The 20,216-nt window shown below is 41.7% G+C and overlaps 1 protein-coding gene and 1 long non-coding RNA gene across 5 annotated transcripts in view; one reads left to right on the forward strand and one right to left on the reverse strand.

Moving 5' to 3' along the window:
* The window catches only part of LOC140122027 (uncharacterized), a 38,493-nt gene extending 31,216 nt beyond the window's left edge, over positions 1 to 7,277 (reverse strand). The window contains exon 1 of one of the 2 annotated variants that reach the window (XR_011854241.1): positions 6,672 to 7,277. This is a non-coding gene — a long non-coding RNA (uncharacterized lncRNA). Of the gene's footprint in view, positions 1 to 6,404; positions 6,638 to 6,671 lie in introns of those variants that run through there. The other variant, XR_011854242.1, reaches the window with a different exon arrangement.
* On the forward strand, positions 6,584 to 15,904 carry LOC140122026 (mitochondrial ubiquitin ligase activator of nfkb 1-A-like). Of its 3 annotated transcripts, none has more exons than XM_072142380.1 (4): positions 6,584 to 6,841; positions 6,921 to 7,002; positions 10,286 to 10,406; positions 13,928 to 15,904. In XM_072142380.1, the coding sequence occupies exons 1-4, from the start codon at positions 6,734 to 6,736 to the stop codon at positions 14,628 to 14,630; spliced, it is 1,014 nt and encodes a 337-aa protein (XP_071998481.1). In that variant the 5' UTR covers positions 6,584 to 6,733; the 3' UTR covers positions 14,631 to 15,904. The 3 variants fall into 3 exon arrangements, with proteins under 3 accessions (XP_071998481.1, XP_071998484.1, XP_071998483.1); XM_072142383.1 differs by having other exon boundaries at positions 14,272 to 14,410; XM_072142382.1 differs by lacking the exon at positions 13,928 to 15,904 and adding an exon at positions 10,626 to 10,944.
* Positions 15,905 to 20,216: the final 4,312 nt, after the last annotated feature.

Consider the following 20,216-nt stretch of genomic DNA (forward strand, 5'->3'; position numbering starts at 1 on the left):
CGGCTCCAGAACGGAGCCTGCGCCAGAAGCTGCGGGTGTCGGCTATATATTATAGCCGACACCCGCCTCTAACACTCGCGATCGGAGATTTCTCCGATCGCGAGTGTTAACCCCTGACACGCCGCGGTCGCGATGACCGCGGCGTGCTAGTGGCATTTGAGAAGAATCGGACCCCCCCCCCGCGGCGCTTACCGGGGGGGGGGGGTCCGCTGCTCCGATCGCAGCCCCGGGACTGCCGGTGCCCGGGGCTGCGCGATCCTCTTCTGTGAGCCGGGTCCGTGCCTTCTGGCAGGACCCGGCTGTAACACACTGAGCATGCGCAGCATGCTCAGTGTGTTACATTACACAGTGTAATACATCTGTATTACACTGTGTAATGTGAAGAAGACCTTGAACAAGTGATCAGTGGATCACTTGTTCAAGCTAACCTGTAAAAGTTAATAAAAAAATGTTAAAAACACTACATAAAATCATTTTTTAATAAAAAGAATTAATTAAATAAAGTTAAAGTCCCCTAAACACAAATATTCCCTATACACATGCAATAAAGTGAAAAAAACACAAAATCGCCAAAGAACACCACATATTTGGTATCGCCGCGTCCGTAATAATCCGTACAATAACTCAGAAACATTATTGGACCCGCTCGGTGAACGCCGTAAAAACAAAACCCGTAAAAAACGCCAAAAATGTACATTTTTCATAAAATCTCTACACAAAAATGTTCTAAAAAGTGATCAAAAAAAGTTATGTGCGCCAAAATGGTACCACTGAAAAGAACAACTCAACTCATAAAAAATAAGCCCAAAACTAGCTCTGTCAACCAAAAAATATTAAAGTTACGTCTCCGAAAAGATGGCGATGCAAAAACAAATGAGATTTCCTCTATATTAGTTTTTATCCAGTAAAATTGTAAAAATAAGTGAAAAACTGTATAAATGAGGTATCACCATAATCGTAATCACCTATGGAATAAAGATAATATAGTATTTTTAGTGTACGGTGTACGACCCCCAAAAAATACGAAAAAAAAGTAAACCAAAATTGACAATTTTCTTTTCACCCATACATTCAAGAGTTAATAAAATCTCTTCAATAAGCTAATGACCCCCGAAAATTAATTATTTGTAAAGTGCATCTCATGTCGCAAAAAATAAGCCCTTATATGTCCAAATTGCCAAAAAAATAAAGATTGTATAGCCAATAAAAAGTGACAATGCATAATCTGCTCTGAATGGCGCAGCTTCCCTTCGATGCCCTGGCGTGTGCCCATACAGCAGGTTACCACCACATATGGGGGATTGTTATACGCCGGAGGGATTGGGTATCAAATTTTGTGGAGCGTTTTGGTATTTTATCCACTGAGAATTTGTAAATTTTTTGAAAAACACATTCATTTAGCCAAAAAAGTTTACTTTCAAAATTGTATCCGATTTTGTTTTAACCCCTGTATAATAATTAAAGGGTTAATAAACTTCATAAAAGTTGTTTTACGTACGTTGAGAGGTGTAGTTTCTATAATGGGGTAATTTATGGGGTTTTACTTTTATTTAGGCCTCTCAAAGTGATTTAAAACCTGAGCAGGTCCCTCAATAGCAGGATTTAGCGTTTTTTATGAAAATGTGAAAAATCGCACCTAACGTTCAAAGGCCCATAACATCCTACAAATATAAGAGTATGCCTAAAAAACCATGTCCACATAAATTAGACATTTAGTGAATGTTAGTTATTACGTTTTTTTGCTGTTATGACTTATGTGTGGAAAAAGTAGAACATTTTGAAGTTCGAAAATCAAGAATTTTTCCAAATTTTCACCAAACATCTGATTTTCTTATAAATAAATGCAAAACAAAACACCCAAACTTTTCAACTAACATGAAGTACAAAGCATCACGAGAAAACAATTTTAAAATCACTTGTATATGTTAAAGCGTTCCGAAGTTATAACCATTTATAGTGACACAGGGCAGATTTGAAAAAATGGGCCGTGTCAGGAAGGTGAAAAGTGGCTTCAGCGTTAAGGGGTTAAAAGTGGTTTTTCATACGTTGAGGAGTGTAGTTTCCACAATGGGGTAATTTATGAGTCTCACTATTATTTAGGCCTCTCAGTGTCAATTAGAAATTGAGCAGGTTCATCTAAATACAGGTTTTGGCGATTTTACAAAAAATGTGAAAAATGGCACCCAAATTCTGAGCCTCATAACCTTCTAGTAAAATATGTGGAATCTTAAAAAAGCATGCTAACATAAAGCAGACATTTGGGAAATGTAAGTTCTGAATTTATTTGGGTGCTTTGACTATCTGCATCAAAAGTAGAGAATTTAGAACGTTGAAAATAAAGAATTTTTCAAAATTTTTGCCAAAGTTTTTTTTCATAACTAAACGCAAAAGATTTCATCCAAATTTATAAACTAACTTGAAGTACAATGTGCCACGAGAAAACAATCTCATAATCCCCTGGATATCTCATAGCGTTCCCACGCTATAACCACTTATAGTGACACAGGCCAGATTTGAAAAATGGGGCCGCGTCCTTTAGGCCAAAAGATGCTGAGTCCCGTAGGGGTTAATCCTGCATCATGTAAGGCTTCCTGAAGCTCATGCTCAATGTCAAGGGAGCTGCCTTACAAGGTAGCTTAAAGAGGCGTGGTTTTCCTTATCCCATCCTGGAAAAGTTATCTGCATATTTTCCCACTCTTCTAGGAAGGCTTTCTAAAAGACTTGAGAATTTTTGCCAATTCAGAATAGTATTTGCAAGGCCCAAGACATGTTTGATGACAGAGCATAACACTCCAATCTGTATTCTATTTCATAACAAAGGTGTTAGATGAAGTTGAGGTCAGGATTTCTGTGAATGTTTGTTATGTTCTTTCACATCAAACTCAAACTAACTCAAAAGTTATTAGCGCCACAAGGTGGCAAAATCCCCCCAAATATTTTTGTACAGGAGGTTTTAATTTTTTCAAATGTATGATAACATTATAAAACCTATACAAATTTGGTAATCCCGTAATTGTAAGGACCCAAAGAATAAAGTAGACATGTCATTTGGGGCGCTCAGTGAAAGACGTAAAATCCAAGCCCACAAGAATACGGCACAAATGCGGGTTTTTTTTACCAATTTCACTGCATTTGGAATTTTTTTCCTGCTTCTCAGTACACGGCATAGAATATTAAATATAACCATTTTGAAGGGTACTTTGTTACGCAGAAAATAAGCCGTCACACAGCTCTGTACCTGGAAAAATAAAAAGTTATAGATTTTTGAAGGTGGGAAGGAGTTAATAGTTCTGCTCCAATTTCTTGATATGTGAAGTGAAGCCTCCTGTCTTTTACTTCATCAGCCAGACATTCCTGTCCATAAAATGGCTGCAGCTGGAGGGTCATGTGATCTCTGACTGTCCATCAGCAATCACCAGTCTACAGCCATTTTATGGACAAGAATGTCTGGCTAATGAAGTAAAAGACAGGAGGCTTCACTTGCATATCAAGAAAGCGGAGCAGAGCTATAAATAGATGCATATTGCTAAATTACCTTATATCCTGCTCCCACCCACACTAACACACGCATTACAAAAAACTAGGTAAAGTATCTAGCCCATTTAACTAAGGAGCCTAAGCCTTTCTCAAGAAAACAACTATATAGAACCACCATCAGGTCCCCTACCTCCCTTGTCCTTCAATATACAATTCCCTCTGGACCTTTCCCACCCTAAGTTTCTATTGATCCCAGGCGTAGACATAATCCAAACCCGACACGTACTCACAAACAGAGCCGGCGCATTAAGCTGCGGGTGTGGACTATATATTATAGCCTACAGCCACCTCTAACACCCGGCTGTGACACACTGAGCATGCGCAGCATGTCACATAATACAGTGTAATACATCTGTATTACACTGTATTAGGTGAAGAATAGCTTGAACAACTGATCAGTGGATTGCTTGTTCAAGCTTACCTGTAAAAGTAAAGAAAGAAAGTTAAAAACACTAAATAAACACACTTTTTAATAAAAAGAATTAATTAAATAAGTCCCTAAACACAAACATTCCCTATACACATCTAATAAAGTAAAAAAAACCTGAAAATTACCACGGTGAACAAAACCCGAAAAACTCGCCAAAAATTTACATTTTCATATAATCCCTTCACAAAAATGTTCCAAAAAGTGATAAAAAAAGTTATGTGTACCAAAATGGTACCACTGAAAAGGACAACTCAACACGTAAAAAATAAGCCTTAAACCAGCTCTGTCAACCAAAAAATATTAGTTATATCTCCGAAAAGATGGCGATGCAAAAACAAATTAGATTTTCTTTATATTAATTTTTTTGCCTGTAAAATTGTAAAATATAGAAACACCTATATAAAGGAGGTATCACCGTAATCATAGTGATCTATAGAATAAAAATATTATAGTATTTTTAGTGTACTGTGTAGGACCGCCAGAAATACAAAATCGCCTTCCAGGCATCTTATATCTCTGATCTACGGGTTCCTGCTGAAGGATCAGATGAGATCGATCGACTGTTCATTTTATAGGGCCTGGGAGAGGGAGCTGGGGAAACAGTTTTTTAAACAAGAATGGGAAAAGGCTAATATATTCACTTACAAAATCTTAGTTTCCAGCCCTGTGTAACACGAAACACATCACAAGATTTTGACGAAATGGTACAGGACCCCTAATTTCCTGCGCAGCATCTACTCCTTGGTACCTGACCTGTGTTGGAGATGTCTAGAAGCCAGCAGATTGATGTTACACATATGAGGGGTGATTTATCATTAGGCTGGATTTTGAGCAGTTGTCTATGTGTAAGGCCCCTTTCACACGCGTTTTCTGCGCGTTCTTTTGACGTGCAGAACTTGCATTGCACTCTAACCCATTGTAATCAATGGGTCTTTTCAGACTGGCATTTTTTTTAACACGCGTTTAAATCTCGACATGCTCTACTTTTGCAAGTCACGCATGTGAAAAACGCACCATACAAGTCCATGGAGATGCATCAAAAACACATTGCACTCTGAGACACATGCAAGTGCAATGCATTTTTCACGCATCAATTGCCATAGAAAAGATAGAGCTCAGCCCTGAGTCCATTTCACGCGCATTACCTGCACGTGAAAAACGCATTGAAATTGCATTAAAAACGCACGTGAAAAACTGAGACACTGAACAAACTCTGACTGAAAACTGATTGCACTCTGATGCAAAATGTGCGTTTTTCACTGACCAAACCCTGATCGCACCCTGATCAAACTCTGACGTGATCTGCAACGCAAGTGTGGAAGGGGCCTTAGGGTGAAGACACACATGGCGTTTTTGGGCCGTTTTTACTAAGTGCGTTTTCAGATTGTTAAAAAAGCATGCGTTAAAAAACGCATCCGTTTTTTAAAAACGCATGCGGTTTTTGAAAACGCATGCGGTTTTGTCCGTTTTTCCAAAATTGAGCAATGAAAAACGGACAAAAACGCATGCGTTTTCAAAAAACGCATGCGTTTTTAAAAAACGGATGCGTTTTTTAACGCATGCGTTTTTAACGATCTGAAAACGCACTTAGTAAAAACGGCCCAAAAACGCCATGTGTGTCTTCACCCTCAGACTGGCAGTTTTTCAACAGTTGGATTTATAGTCCGGTGTATGTGCAGTGTCAAATGCCTTCTGATGTGATCAGCTGTGTGTGCTCTATGCGAATGTTTAACATCTGCTCAATTTCTGCCTTTTTGCTATGTTTTTGCACAGGAAATTCTCAGATACCTCAAACATAAAATTGAGAAAAAACTTCCCCCTATAATAGCAACATACACCCACATACACCACCTCCTATGTGGTGAAGTTTTGTAATTAAATTTGCATTCTTTTGATAATTCTCATTGCGTGGCGTGACTTTAGAGTTGAGTGTTATTTATCGCTAAAAAAACACGACAATTATACACCAAGAAGCTACATACGACTAATGATAAATCTCTCCCAATTTGATATTTTTATGGTACAGTTTAAGGTCCCCAAAAAATACATGAAGAAAGGAAACCAAAATTTAAGATTTTTTTTCCTGCATACATATGAGTTAATAAAATGAACTAATGACCCACTAAAATCAAGTATTTGTAAAGTGCATCTCATGTCGCAGGAAATAAGCCCTTATATGTCCAAATTTCCCAAAAAATAAAGATTGTATAGCCAATAAAAAGTGACAATGCATAATCTGCTCTGAATGGCACAGCTTCCCCTCGATGCCCTGGCGTGTGCCCATACAGCAGGTTACCACCACATATGGGGGATTGTTATACTCGGGAGAGATTCGCTATCAAACTTTGTGGAGCGTTTTGGTATTTTACAAAATGAGAATTTGTACATTTTTTCAAAAACACATTACTTTAGCCCAAACTACAAATGATTTTCTGACCTGATTGGCCCAACATTACAGCCCATCAGTTCTAGTGACGCCCCAACCATCAACAATTTGTTGTGAAGGGTCAGAAATTGTTGGCGTACTGAAATAATACTGTCTACAAGAGACGGAGCCAACATCAGCCTAGATAAAAAAAATAGACAACGGCGTCTATATAGAAGCGGAAGTAAATGAACGTAGGACACAGGGGGATGCCGGGAGATGTAGTGCTGAGCCGTGATGGCTCTCGGGTAATGTAGTCCTCGGCGAATGTCAACTTGCCGTAAACTAGTGGTAGTGAGAGCGGCAGTGCACTCACTGGAAGTTGTCATCACACCGGCGGCATGGAGCTGCCCGCTCTGGACACTGTGTGTGTGGGCTCCAGCCTAGCCCTGGCAGGGCTCTTCTACTACTGGTACCGGCAGCAGCAGGCGGCTGTTAGGAGGATACAGGTAACTGTGGCGGTGGGAATGTGCAGCGCTCCGCTGTCTCTGCCTCCGCCTCCTGACCCGTGTTCTCTGTGTTCTGCAGGCAGCTCCTCATCTGAAGGTGGGCGCAGAGCTGAGGACATTGCTGGAGTGCTGCCGGGAGCTGAGCTATGTGGTGCTGGAGGGTGAGTGAGCTCACATATCCATATCTGCTGCTGTATGTAGTAATGTGTGCTCACCCCTGTCCCAACTTCTCCCGATGCTTCTCACAGACAGGGGTGCGACCGGGGGCTGGCAGGTGCTGGCCCAAGAGAAGATTGTACTTGGGTCTTGAAGACACACATACAACTGATTACCACAGCGACACAGGCAAATACACGTCTTTACACTCTATGCCACAGTGGTGCCATGATGACATCATCACCGCACTGCAGCGTCATACAGTGTGCGCAGGCAGAGCACACACATCTGTTTCTGCCTGTGCTAATGCAGGGGAGGATGCAGGGAGCGCCAGACAGGAGAGCTATGTAATGAGCTTATTTTTCTTTTTAAATGGCTGCTACTGGACAGTGTATTATTAGGAGGCCCTCCTGGGCAGTTTATTATTTGTTGGAGATGGGGGCTCTGCTGGACTATATGTTATAAAGGGAGACAGCCTCCTGGATAGTTCATTATTAGGCGTGGCAGCCACCTGGATAGTATAAGGGGAGGGGCCTCTCCATTGCCAGTAAGTCTTTGCTGCATATTACAGCAAAGACTTACCGGTAACACCCTCAATTGGTGCTCGCATGGGCGCCACCATCTTGGTGATAATTTCGCTCCCTTTGAGTCATCGGGGAGTGGCGATCGGTCGCCATGACAGTCTCGGGTCTTCCGAAGACAGGCTGTCTCGTTTTAACCCATTCATTACAATGTGCAATTAGCACATTTTAACGAGTGATGTGGAAAATCCCCATATGATGCCAACTGTAGTGTGGCAGTATATGGTAGGATTGATCAGACAACCTAGGGTTAAAGTACCCTAGGGAGTCTGAAAAATAGTAAAAGTTAAAAAAAATATATGTATATATTAATAAAAACCAGTAAAAACCAATCTATCAAAATATACCGTTTTTTTCACTGCTTTTAACCCCGTAATGGAAAATAGCTCTCAAAGCCGAAAATGACACTTTTTTTTTTTTAATTTTTTTTTTTTTACCATTTTGAAAAATATAAACAATTCAATAAAAAGTGATCAATAGGTTGTACAGTCCTAAAAATTGTAGCATTGAAAACGTCATCAAAAGTCGCACAAAATGACACCACCCACAGCTTTTACACCGAAGCATGAAAAAGTTATTAGTGGCAGAAAATGGCAAAATAAAAAAAAAAATTGTACAGGAGGTTTTAATTTTTGTAAATGTAGGAAAACATTATAAGACCTATACAAATTTGTTATCACCGTGCTGGTACCGACTCAAAGAATAAAGTAGACATGTCATTTGAGGCGCACAGTGAAATCCGTAAAATCCAAGCCCACAACAAAACTATGCAAATGCTTTTTTTGCACCATTTTTACTGCATTTGGATTCTTTTTCCTGCTTTCCAGTACATGACATGCTAAATTAAATACCATCACTATGAAGTGCAATTTGTTACGCAGAAAACAAGCCGTCACAGAGCTCTTTACGTGTAAAAATAAAAAAGTTATAAAATGGAAATTAAAAAACAAAAAAGGGCCAGGTCGTTAAGGGGTTAATTGGAGGCTGCTGGACAGTATATTTATAACTGGGTGCTAGTTAACAGTGCATTAAGGAGGGAGGCCACTGTACTCTGAATTAACTAATCAGAGAGGCTGCTATACTACATATTAAGGGGGGACACTGCTAACTACATATGCAATGGACCTTGTTGGTTAGTAATATTAAAAAAACGAATTCTGTTGAAGATACAAAGATTTACTTCGGCAATATGGAATGTCCTTTAGAAGACCACTCTCAATTATACAGGCAGTCCCCGGGTTACATACAAGATGGGGTCTGTAGGTTTGTTCTTAAGTTGAATTTGTATGTAAGTCGGAACTGTATACTTTATCATTGTAACCCCGGCCAAATTTCTTTTGGTCTCTGTGACCATTGGATTTTAAAAATGTTGGATTGTCATTAGAACCAAGAATAACAATAAAGCTTCATTGTAGACACCAGGGATAACTGTTACAGCTGTTTATTGTAGTCTAAGACTAAAGTACAGTAAATTGCTAACATCCAGAGGTCCCTTTATAACTAGGGGTCATATGTAAGTCAGGTGTTCTTAAGTAGGGGACCGCCTGTAGTGTTCTCTGAGTGCTGAAAATTATGATTGTTTTACCCACTATGGATATTTATAGCTTTCCTGCAGCACGACACTAGAACCCCCGTCACTCATGAGAACAGGGGCCAACAAACAACCCAGGTTCTCCAAATGAATCGATTCCCTATGTTCAAACAGTTCTGCTGTAACCCTATGGAATTGTTATCTCCCTCAGGGTGATGTCAGACATGGTGCTTTGTCTGCGCTTGTAAACGCAGACAAAGCCGCGACCCGATCGCATCAGCATTTCTATGGAAACGCCTGTGATCGGGAATGAGCCGCTGGTGTTTTGCATTAATTTAATGCAAAACACCGGCGGCTTGTTCCCGTTTGCAGGCGTTTCCATAGAAATGCTGATGCGATCGGGCCGCCCCGGTGGGCGCGGCTTTGTTTGCATTTGCAAGCGCAGACAAAGCACCACGTCTGACATCATCCTCAGTCCCATAGTAGTGAATGCAGTGTTGGGGAGCATTTGAACCAGCAGGCCATTCATGGCTCCAGTGGGAAGGCACTCACTTATCTGACACTTAAAGGCTGTGGTCACACGTTGCGTTTGGTTTGTGTCTAAAGCATGCGTTTTCAAACAGCTGAAGAAGAGATTTGCCTAATAACATTGGTAATGCATGCAATTGTTAACGTACACATTAACATTTCGTTAACTCTTGCATTTTCTAAACGCAATGTTTACAACCATGTAATTAGGCAATTCAGCTGTTTGAAAACGCATGCGTTAGATGCAAACATAACGCAACGTGTGACTGCAGCCAAAGGGGTTCTCCCAAGGTTAAAAAACATAGCTGCTTTCTTCCAAAAACAGCGCCACACCTGACCATGGTTTGTGCAGGTACAGCAGCTCAACTGGATAGAAATGAATGGAGCTCAGTTGCAATTAAATTATTTTTTAAAAAAAGGGGGAAGAATTGGAGTGTCCAAATGTGCAACTTAAGGTGTAAAAGCTGCCACATAAGACAACAGGGACATCTTTAACCCAATTTTGGAAAGGAGAGTGATGGTGTGTGATCCCAAAGTTAAAATTTGCTTTGGTTTGAAGCAGTTCCAAATGCTTGAAAAACTGCTACTCTGGCGCTTAACGAGTACCAAATGATTATGGATATCTAATTATTGTTTTTTTTATCACAGGAAGGGTAGAAGCCACCAGTCCACCGCTGTGCAGCCATAACCATCCGCATCTCCTGGCTGTCATTCAGAAAAAGCAGATGGTGGAACACCGTCTCTTTTGGAACAGCCTGACAAAAAGCTGGTGAGAGGCTGTGTGGGGTGCATTGTTTGAAAATTTCAAAGGCCATTGGAGTAATAATTGTTTCTATGAGATCTTTTGGTAACATCTTATTTTCGAAACGCCCTACATGTTGCCCTAAACTTTTGCTCCAAAATACTACAGGGCTCAGGACTAAAAGAGCATCTTTATGGGGTTAAAAAAAATGCGACTGTCACTTCTCACTCCTGCTCTTTTTTTCAGGCTTTATGACACCACTATTCACTATTTTAAAAGGTGATGTCATTCACTACATTGTCAGTGAACCTTTCAGGTATCTACAGCACAGTTCTTCCTAAAATCCTGGATGCAGAAATAAGTCAAACAATTCTCAGGAATAGTCTTTGATCAAGATTTCTTCACCAGACTTTCGAGCTTGGAATTTTCCCATTCTTGCGCTTAATAAGCATGCTAGACCCAGACTTACTTTTGGTAACTACTACCGTATATACTCGTGTTTTAGCCGAGTTTTTCAGCTCAAAAAATGTCAGCAAAAAAAATTAAACTCATTCTTACCCTCCAGCGCCCCAATCCTCGGTGCGGCTCCCATCTTTTCTGTGTTGTAGTAGCCGGCAGAGATGCGTACATGCGTTCTGCTGGCTGGCGCACACTATGATGCAGCGGTGTCTCCGCTGATGATGTCATAGTGTGCGCCGCCCGGCAGATCATGTGGATGCATCTCTGCTGGCTACAACAACACAGAAAAGATAGAAGAGGAGCTGCTGGGAGCCGCTTGGAGCATCAGGGCATCAGAGGGAGGGTATGTAAGTTTTTTTTAAACTTCTGCTGGGCTGGCAGGCTGTGTACCACATGGGGGGGGGGCTGGCGGGCCGGCTGTGTACCACATAGGGGGGGCTGGTTTGGGTCGCCGCCTGTGTACCACGTGGGGGGGGGGGGCTGGCGGGCCGGCTGTGTACCACGTGGGGGGGGCTGGCGGGCCGGCTGTGTACCACGTGGGGGGGGGGGCTGGCGGGCCGGCTGTGTACCACGTGGGGGGGGGGGCTGGCGGGCCGGCTGTGTACCACGTGGGGGGGGGGGCTGGCGGGCCGGCTATGTACCACGTGGGGGGGGGGGGGGCTGGCGGGCCGGCTGTGTACCACATGGGGGGGGGGGCTGGCGGGCCTGGCTGTGTACCACATTGGGGGGGGGGGGCTGGCGGGCCTGGCTGTGTACCACATGGGGGGGGGGGGGGCTGGCGCGCCTGGCTGTGTACCAAATGGGGGGGCTGGCGGGCCGGCTGCCTGTGTGCCACATGGGGGCTGGCTGGCTGTGTACCACATGCATTTCACACCATCGGCTTATACTCAAGTCAATAGGTTTTCCCAGTTTTTGGTGGTAAAAGTGAGGATCTCAGCTTACACTCTGGTCGGCTTATACTTGAGTATACACGGTATTTGGGACTAAAAAGTCGCACACCACAAAAAGTCTCAAAAGTGAGACTAAACATGCATCACAAAGGGGAAAAACTTAAGATGCATTTCAATGATTAAGTAGGCCAACTTCAGGAAACTTGAAAAAGCGGCAGCTGAAAAACTATGATACATGTGCCTCATAGCCTGCAGTGTATAATTTAAAAGGCCCTTTATTTAATCTACTTTCATAAGTAAATCAAAATTTTTCATTAAAATTCTTCACCTGCAGAACAGTTTACCCAACCCGGGGTTTCGTCATCTCTCGGGATGCCTATAAAATTAATGTAAGTGCCAGATGTGACCACATATCAAAAGATGCTTCACAGTCCTGCTTCAGACCTACCTGCTGAGTCTACCGGTAGCATATTTTTTTTTTTTTTATAAATTAAATTTGCATGAAAATAATCTGTGATACATATTGTCAAAACAAATTACTCTTAATATGTAATTGGTGATGCAATTTTTTGTGCCTTGGAGAATCTGGATTTGATATCCATAGGACAGTCCTCATTGTAGCCAAGGGCCATAAGCAGAAAGTTAATTTACTACATGCTGTTCATGGTTGCATTGTCTTTTATCTAAGGCCTCACTTAGCCCTACTCAAGATCAGAAATTAATGGGAATCTGACTAGGACAGGCCCAATATGATTTCATTTAGTGACTACACACTTTCCACCTGTAAATGATAAATATCTTTCTTTTTGGTTAAGATGGTATGAACAAAAGTACCACTGTATCCGATAATGCTGCACAATATATTTGCATATACTTTATTAATACATAGTGGCTGTGAAGTGAGACCATTGATGTGGATGTCTGTTTAGATCAAGTTTTTTTTTCTAATACAAGACTGAACTTCTAACATAAGAAATTAGTAGACGACCTGCACATAAATAGATTAAAGGGAACCTGTGACCACCTTTGTAACAAATTCAGCGAGTGACAGGTTCTCATATTGTCCTACTAACACAATGGCACCCTTCTTTTACCTTAAAAATGTTTGCCACACAACCCCATAAAATGAACTTTGTGCTCTTACCTGGCATACAGCCAGACTCAGCAGCCAGTCGGAGTCCAGACACCTCCCGTCCACACTCCCGTATACTTCACCCTATCCTCCGACGGACTGGATTACGTTGAAGAATGGGGTGAAGTGTGCAGGCAGTTTTATATTGAACAGGAGGAGCAGATCTGATACATAGTTTACTGGAAGAAGGTAGCTATCAGCACCTCTGTGTGTCAGACACAGAGATGGCACCCTTCTGCAGGGGGCTGTGTACGGTAACTCCCCTCCTGTCCCCGGGTAGGGTGCACGTTCCTGTGATAACTCTGGAGGAAGAAGAGGGAGGGGGACAAATGTGTGTTTACTTGGAGACTACTTATTACTTTCGGATAGACCAGTGGAGCTCAGATCCTTTTACAGATCCTGCCAGCAACGTGTGGTGAGGTGTGCCTGTGTTTCCTCATGTATTCTTCCTTTCCTCCACAACATATCCCTCCCTCCCCTGCCTGCTTAATAAACATTACAAAGGGAAGGAGCGGCACCCAGCTGCCCCCTCACTGGTGACTCACCACATGCTGCTGGGAGGGAGCCAGGTAATGTGAATTAAACTTATATAAACTACCAAAATTATTGAAAATGCTGAAAAACACATTTTTAAAATCTGCATAGCATAGGTTATTGGAACCTGTCACCAGCTAAAAATGACATTCGTGGTGATGGATTTCATGTTACATGACATGCCTTGGAAGCACAAGCTGATTTTACTACAGCATCAGTGGGGTTTATTTGGTGCTGGACCTCCATATAATAATGACCTAAGGGTATGTCTATATCTAGAATCATCTGCTAGAGTCAATGCATACACTTGTACATTTTGGGTGGCTTCCAGGTCTAAACGAGGTGTACCTGCTGCAATTACTTTTTGTCTCTCCTGAATTCTCTCCTGGATGTCTGCTTGTTTTTTCTTGTTGTTTTCTAAGACCTGATTATTATTTTTCTGTATAAAACAGCTAAAACCATGTGTTGCAGTTATTGCAGTGCTTTACGTGTACACTAGAATATGACTGGATAATTCCTTAATGTTTCCTCAGGAGCGAGTATGTACGAGTACTTTTCCAGAGTGTGCAGTCAGTCCCCTTCCATTTACTTCCTCTGGAGGGTAGCGATGAAACTGTGCTTGTGAGTGATCCCTTAAGCGCAACTGGTCTCACGTTGGAAACTGTTTATGAGCGCTTTCATTCTGCCTCTCTGAGCCTTGGGGAGCTTTTGGGACTTTACATGAGTGGAGAAAAGCCCACCGGCTTATTAGAAACCGAGGAGATTCTTCCTGTGGGAGCCATATTGACTGGACTAGGAAAACTCGTAGTGAACAAAGATGGGGTAATTGCTTTACAGCCACCCCAAAATGGATGTAAATACTTTTTGTCCCTTGCAGGATACGAGGATATATTACATGAACAAGAAACTATTGCTTCCTTTTGGAGAGAAGCGGCATTGCTCTGTGGAGCTCTAGGGGCCCTGGTTTTCTGTATCGCATTGTATCGGGCTTATCAAAGACATAAAGAGAAAAAACGGACAGAAGAAGGTGTTGATGAGATGCAAACGCTTTGTCCCCTTTCTGACGATGAAATATCTTCTGAAAGAGCATGTGTAATCTGTATTTCAAGACTACGGGATTGTGTCTTAATACCTTGTGGACATGTATGCTGCTGTTTTCTGTGTTTTCAAGCTCTACCATATAAACTATGCCCCATTTGTAGATGCCATATACAACGGGTAGTTCCTCTGCACTAGCATATATATGTGGTGATTTTACTACACATAAGCTTCTTTGTTTTGCTCAAAATATACCCAAGGCTGGATAACTTATAGAGGACTTGTGCCACATGTTTTTTTTTTTTTTTTAATTGCAGGGCTTTTGCAATGCCTTTTTCTTTGGGGGCTGTGCAAGACTTGAAACAGAAATTTTAAAACTACACAGAATACATTGCAAAGCTATTTACAGTAGAATGCCTGTAGGGCCGAAACCACAGGGCTGGCAGCCATAGCATAGCAGCCCTAGCAGCAGCTCTGGGGCCCACAGCGTCAAGGGGCCCTGGCATCCGACCTGACCTGAAAGAATGGAGGGTGTGTATCATTATATACATATTATGCTGCACAATGTACACAATAGTATGTGCAGATCATCCACAGTACTATTCTGTAGTTGGCTACATGGCCCAACCCAAAGAACAGATTTTGTTTGTAGATCATTATAATCTTGAATAAATCTACCGGATCCTGATGTCGATCTTCTATCTAATTAGAATAGAGCACTGTTTTAGTTAGAACAAATTTTATTATTTACCAGCTTAAAGGACATCTGTCATCAGGTCTCTGTCACTATTTCTGTCACTACTACCTGTTGGAGCAGCTCACAAGGATCCATCCCAGCCTTTAGCTAGTTATTTCATACATTAATCATTATAAAATGATCTATTCTTTATTATGTAAATGAGGCTGGTCACATGATCAGAGGCAGTGATGTCACCCCTGTTACCCCTCCCCTCTCCTCCCCCTGCTCATGTCTGTGTGTAATGTATAGTAAAGCATAGTTAGTGTATGTGCTGTATCTGCTGACATGCTGCATCCTCCTCATTTGCATACAGCTTTAGGACCTCATTGCTTAAGTTTACAGGCATGTAGAGGGACAATGAAGGGATAGAGGCAATGCTTTCTAATGGCAGTTTATGAAAATATATTTAGTTTAGGGGGGTTATTTTCCATGACGGGTTCTCTTTAAATGAATGTATTTGTAAAGGATAATTCTGACATGAAATGCATTTTATTGAAAATCTTCTATGTTATACAGTGTCTTTATTTTATAAGGCTTTAGCAATCTCATATACATCGGGAAAATTTTTTTCGTACTGAAAATGATATGCAGTATAGATTTTACAAACTGCAACACATCTACTATCTATTGTGGATCTGAAACTAGTTTAATGGGGTTGCATAGTGTGCAAGATCACTTTAAAATAAACTTTTATCTTTATGTAATATATGTCAATTACAAATAAAGTTTGCCAAGAGAGCTCCCAAGAAGCCCCCATTTTTTTTTTGGGGGGGGGGGGGGTTCTTGCAGAGTTGGTACAATGCACACTTGTATATGGACTTGTGTATACAGGCAGTCCCTGGGTTACGTACAAGATAGGTAACGAAAATTTGGAGAACAAAAGGACAACAAAGAGGACGGCGCCTTGCGTGATATCGTCAGGGTAGTGGTGTCAGGTAAGTATTGAAAGGTGCTCACCTGATGGGCACTTGTGCAAGTGCAATAAGAAAAACAAAATAGGGGAATAATATCCACCCCTTTTGCAGGTCTCCGATATTGGTTACTCTAGCAGCTCCCACTTGCTCCAACGACCGGTATCCAAAGGAAACCGTAATTGTGTTTATGAGGAAGAAGCAAAAGGTTTTGGAGCTATGTGCGGGTGCGCTATTAACCAAATTTGGAGATGAAGGATAATGAAAATAAAAAAATAATAAATAGATACAGGCTGAGAATCAGAATAATTATGTGTATTTTTATCCTTCATTTTTATCCTTCATTATCCTTCATCTCCAAATTTGGTTAATAGCGCACCCGCACATAGCTCCAAAACCTTTTGCTTCTTCCTCATATACGTACAAGATAGGGTCTGGAGGTTTGTTCTTAAGTTGAGTTTGCATGTAAGTCGAAACTGTATATTTTATCATTGTAGATCTGATTTTCTCATGGTTAAGCATGAGGAACATCACTCACCAATTGTTTTATTCTGCATTTATCCATAGTTTAAGCAACCTCTCAAGGATAGTGATAAATCTATGTACCTTTTGTTTAACCGCAATCCATTTTTTTGGGGGGGGGGGGTTAACTACTTACCAAGTAATTTTTTTTTTTTTTTTTTTTTTTTTTTTGGGAACTGCTCCTACTCCACTCATCTGGAAGCCTAAGTGCAGTTATCTCCTTCCATCCTTCCGCACTCTTTTGTCAGGGTCATCTTAGTCCCCTTCCCTCCTGTCCCACAGTAGTGGGTGCTGCTGTACTAAAGCAAATCTCTATGTCCATCATTTCAACTTCTCCAAAACCTGCGGCTAACTCCACCTAGTCTCCTGGGCAACCCACCACAAAAACTGCCATTATATGGATGACAACCGAGTGGCACCAAAAGTAAACAATTTTTTGCACACCCATAGACCTTACAGAGATCCTTCAGCAAAAATAGGACATGTTCTATTTTTTACATTGCAGTCTTCTGGCCAGTGCACAGTGCGATGAGAAATGTGGTGTAAGGGAATGTCTTTTCTAGAATTTTCTAGTTTACGTTACATTTCACCTTTAACGGGATATGCCTTGGGCTTTATAATTCCATAGAACCATCTTGGGCTCACTTCTGCTGTTTTCAGCTCATTTGCTTATAGAAGTGACTTTGGAAGTGATTTTTTTTTTTTACTATAAAATAGGGAATACTAGAAGGGATATGTCATAGCTTACCTGAGGGGGCTGGTAGTTTAGTGGGATAATGGTTGGTAACAGGTTCAATCTGTGAGGATCTCTTACAAATCATGGCACGGACCAGCTTATTTAGTTTCAACAAAATTTTAATGAATTAAAAGCATAACAGTGCCTTACAATAGGTCATGGCATAATGTATGCCCCTCGCAGGGGAATCTCATAAGAGTAATTTTAGGGTGATGCATAGCCAGCTACTGTATTAAACAAACTGAACAAGTGAATGGGGGAGGGCACAGGGTTGGGAAGGGTTACCCTGAGAATGGAGTTAGTACAAGATCAGTATAGGTGGTCGCTAAGGGTGATGGCAGATGTGCCATCTTGGCTGTGTTTGCAAACGCAAGCGCAGACCAAGTCACACACACCGTTTCTTTGGAAACGCCTGCGATCAGGAACGAGCCGCCAGTGTTTTGCATTAAATTAACGCAAAACACCGGTGGCTCTTTCCCGAACGCAGGCGTTTCCATAGAAACGCTGATACGATTGGGCCGCATCGGTGGGTGGGGCTTGGTTTGCGTTTGCAAACGCAGCCAAGAAGGCACGTCTGCCACCACCCTAAAGGTGAGAGGAGTAGCAAGCATATGTATTGGTGAGCCATGTGTAATCTATCAAGGTCCTGAGGGGGACAAAGTCAGAGCTCTCCAGAGTTTTCCATTTCGCTGCTATATGGAGTCAATCAATGTGCTTTATTTTTTGACCCTTGCTGGTTTATCCCCTAGAAGGATTATAGCTGGGGTTGTACCAGCTTATTTAGAGGGAATCTTTCAAGGCGGTTTGTGACAGTAAACCACCCTCAGGTCCTTATGGACTAGTGTCTTAAATCGCCATGTATGAGTTTTCTCATTGGCAACATAAAGAAAAACATTTATACTTCACTTGCTTCAGAGCTCTCGGCGCCTGTTTGTTATGGCATGTGAATCATGCATAGCATATCGTGACGCAATATAGTGCATGCATAATGAACCTGCGTATTATCCTGGCTTCTTTGAAGCAATGCAAGAGGAGGTACCCATGACTAAATCTTTATAAACTCATCAAACTCACATCTAGGTGAGTGTAAATGTTTGTTTTTAGCAATGCACCCACAGACAGCTGTAATACAGGTCAATTTGGGACACTAAACGACAGTCCATACAGATATGTAGTTGGTTTAGGGTTCCAAATGGACCTGACATGGTCTCTTTAACCCCTTCCCGACTCACCATAATAGTATAGCTTGCAGTAGATGGCTCACGTTCGGAGATGGGCACCATAAAGAACAGGTGTCAGTTGCATATTGCACCCTACTGTAACCAGAGATTCTTCCAATCGTGGGGGTTAACCCCTTATGCCAAAAGGGCTTCAGAAGTGGATAGGGAGTTAACCTTTTACTCGTAAGGGGCTTCTGAAGTGGATCGGACCCCCTACGCTGCTTACTGAGAGAGTCTGATCCTCTGAAGGCAGCCCCAAAGCCTGCAGAATGAAGTTCGGATGCAGTGTCCCTATCTCCTGGCAGGACCTGGCTGTAATCCACTGAGCATGCTTTGAGCATGCGCAACATCTGTATAGCACTGTGTAAACCCAGGCAGGACCCAGTTGTAATCCACTGAGTATGCACTGATCATGCTCGACATCTATATTGCACTGTGCAAGCTGTATATGAAGATCAAAATATAAGTAAATTCAAGCACTCCGTATGGATTTTTGATGCCAGAAAGTGATATTTTATTTACACAGAAGTGATCAAAAGGTGTGACGTTTCGACCTACACTCAGGCCTTTGTCAAACACGATCAGGATAGAGGTCTAGGCATAGCTGGCTATGCTGGCGAGCATCAGGTATTGACACTATGTGTCTGTGGGGCGGTATGCTATTTTTTAAAAATAAAATTCAATAACATCACGATGTCTGCGACGGACCGCACGGGTACAGGGAACCAATACTGGAGCCACGATGGATAGAATAGGACCTGCTGGGGGGGTCGTCAGAAGGTGAGCACACTTTTTTTCTTTTTTTCCCCTACAGGCTTTATATTGGGGGAAGGGGCTGGCTGGCTATATACTACAGGGGACTGGCAGGCTATATACTACAGGGGCTGGCAAGCTATATACTACAGGGACAGGCAGGCTATATACTACAGGGGCTGTGACCAATGCATTTGCCACACTCGGCCTATACTCGAGTCAATAGGCTTTTTTTATGTAATGTGAAGTAATTGCTCTCTGCTTATTATTCCTCTGGAGGATGCTCATGCGTCTGTGCCTGTTTGTGATTCATTCATTGTAACTGATCATTCTTAAAGTGGGTGTTTGCTTTTTAAAACCAACTTTCCAATACCTTATTTGGAAATTCAGAGATAAAGGTGGATCTCATGTTCAGGGCTATGCTGTATCAACCAGATTGAAAAGCAGCTACATATTCCATCTCTGTTACCTTCACCATTTATTTTAAAGGGAACAATGTAATCTATATTTGTCTTGTGTTTTTTTTTTTGACTTTCCACGTACATTACAGCTGATCTCTTACTAAAAACAAAAAAAGTTAACTACCAAGAGCGCCCTCACATATATTAAATTCGGATTTGCTGCACAGAATTTCCGTTCAGCAGTAAATCGGGAAGATGGACTGTGCTGTGTTCAGTAAAGAGACCAGTGCACCAGTGTTCCAAATCCAACTAGAATCCTGGAATATAATTTTTTTTTTTTTGCCATTACGCTGATACTAACTACACACACAGTGAAAATGCAATATAGCTTTGCCATCTATCCACTTAGATTTCTGCTCTTTCTATGTTGAGATGTCATAAAAGTGATTGGCATCCATCACTGTTTGCACAACCATAGAGGTGAGGTTGTCTAACATCCATG

The sequence above is a fragment of the Engystomops pustulosus genome, chromosome 3 (genome assembly GCF_040894005.1).
Source record: "Engystomops pustulosus chromosome 3, aEngPut4.maternal, whole genome shotgun sequence".
NCBI lineage: Eukaryota > Metazoa > Chordata > Amphibia > Anura > Leptodactylidae > Engystomops > Engystomops pustulosus.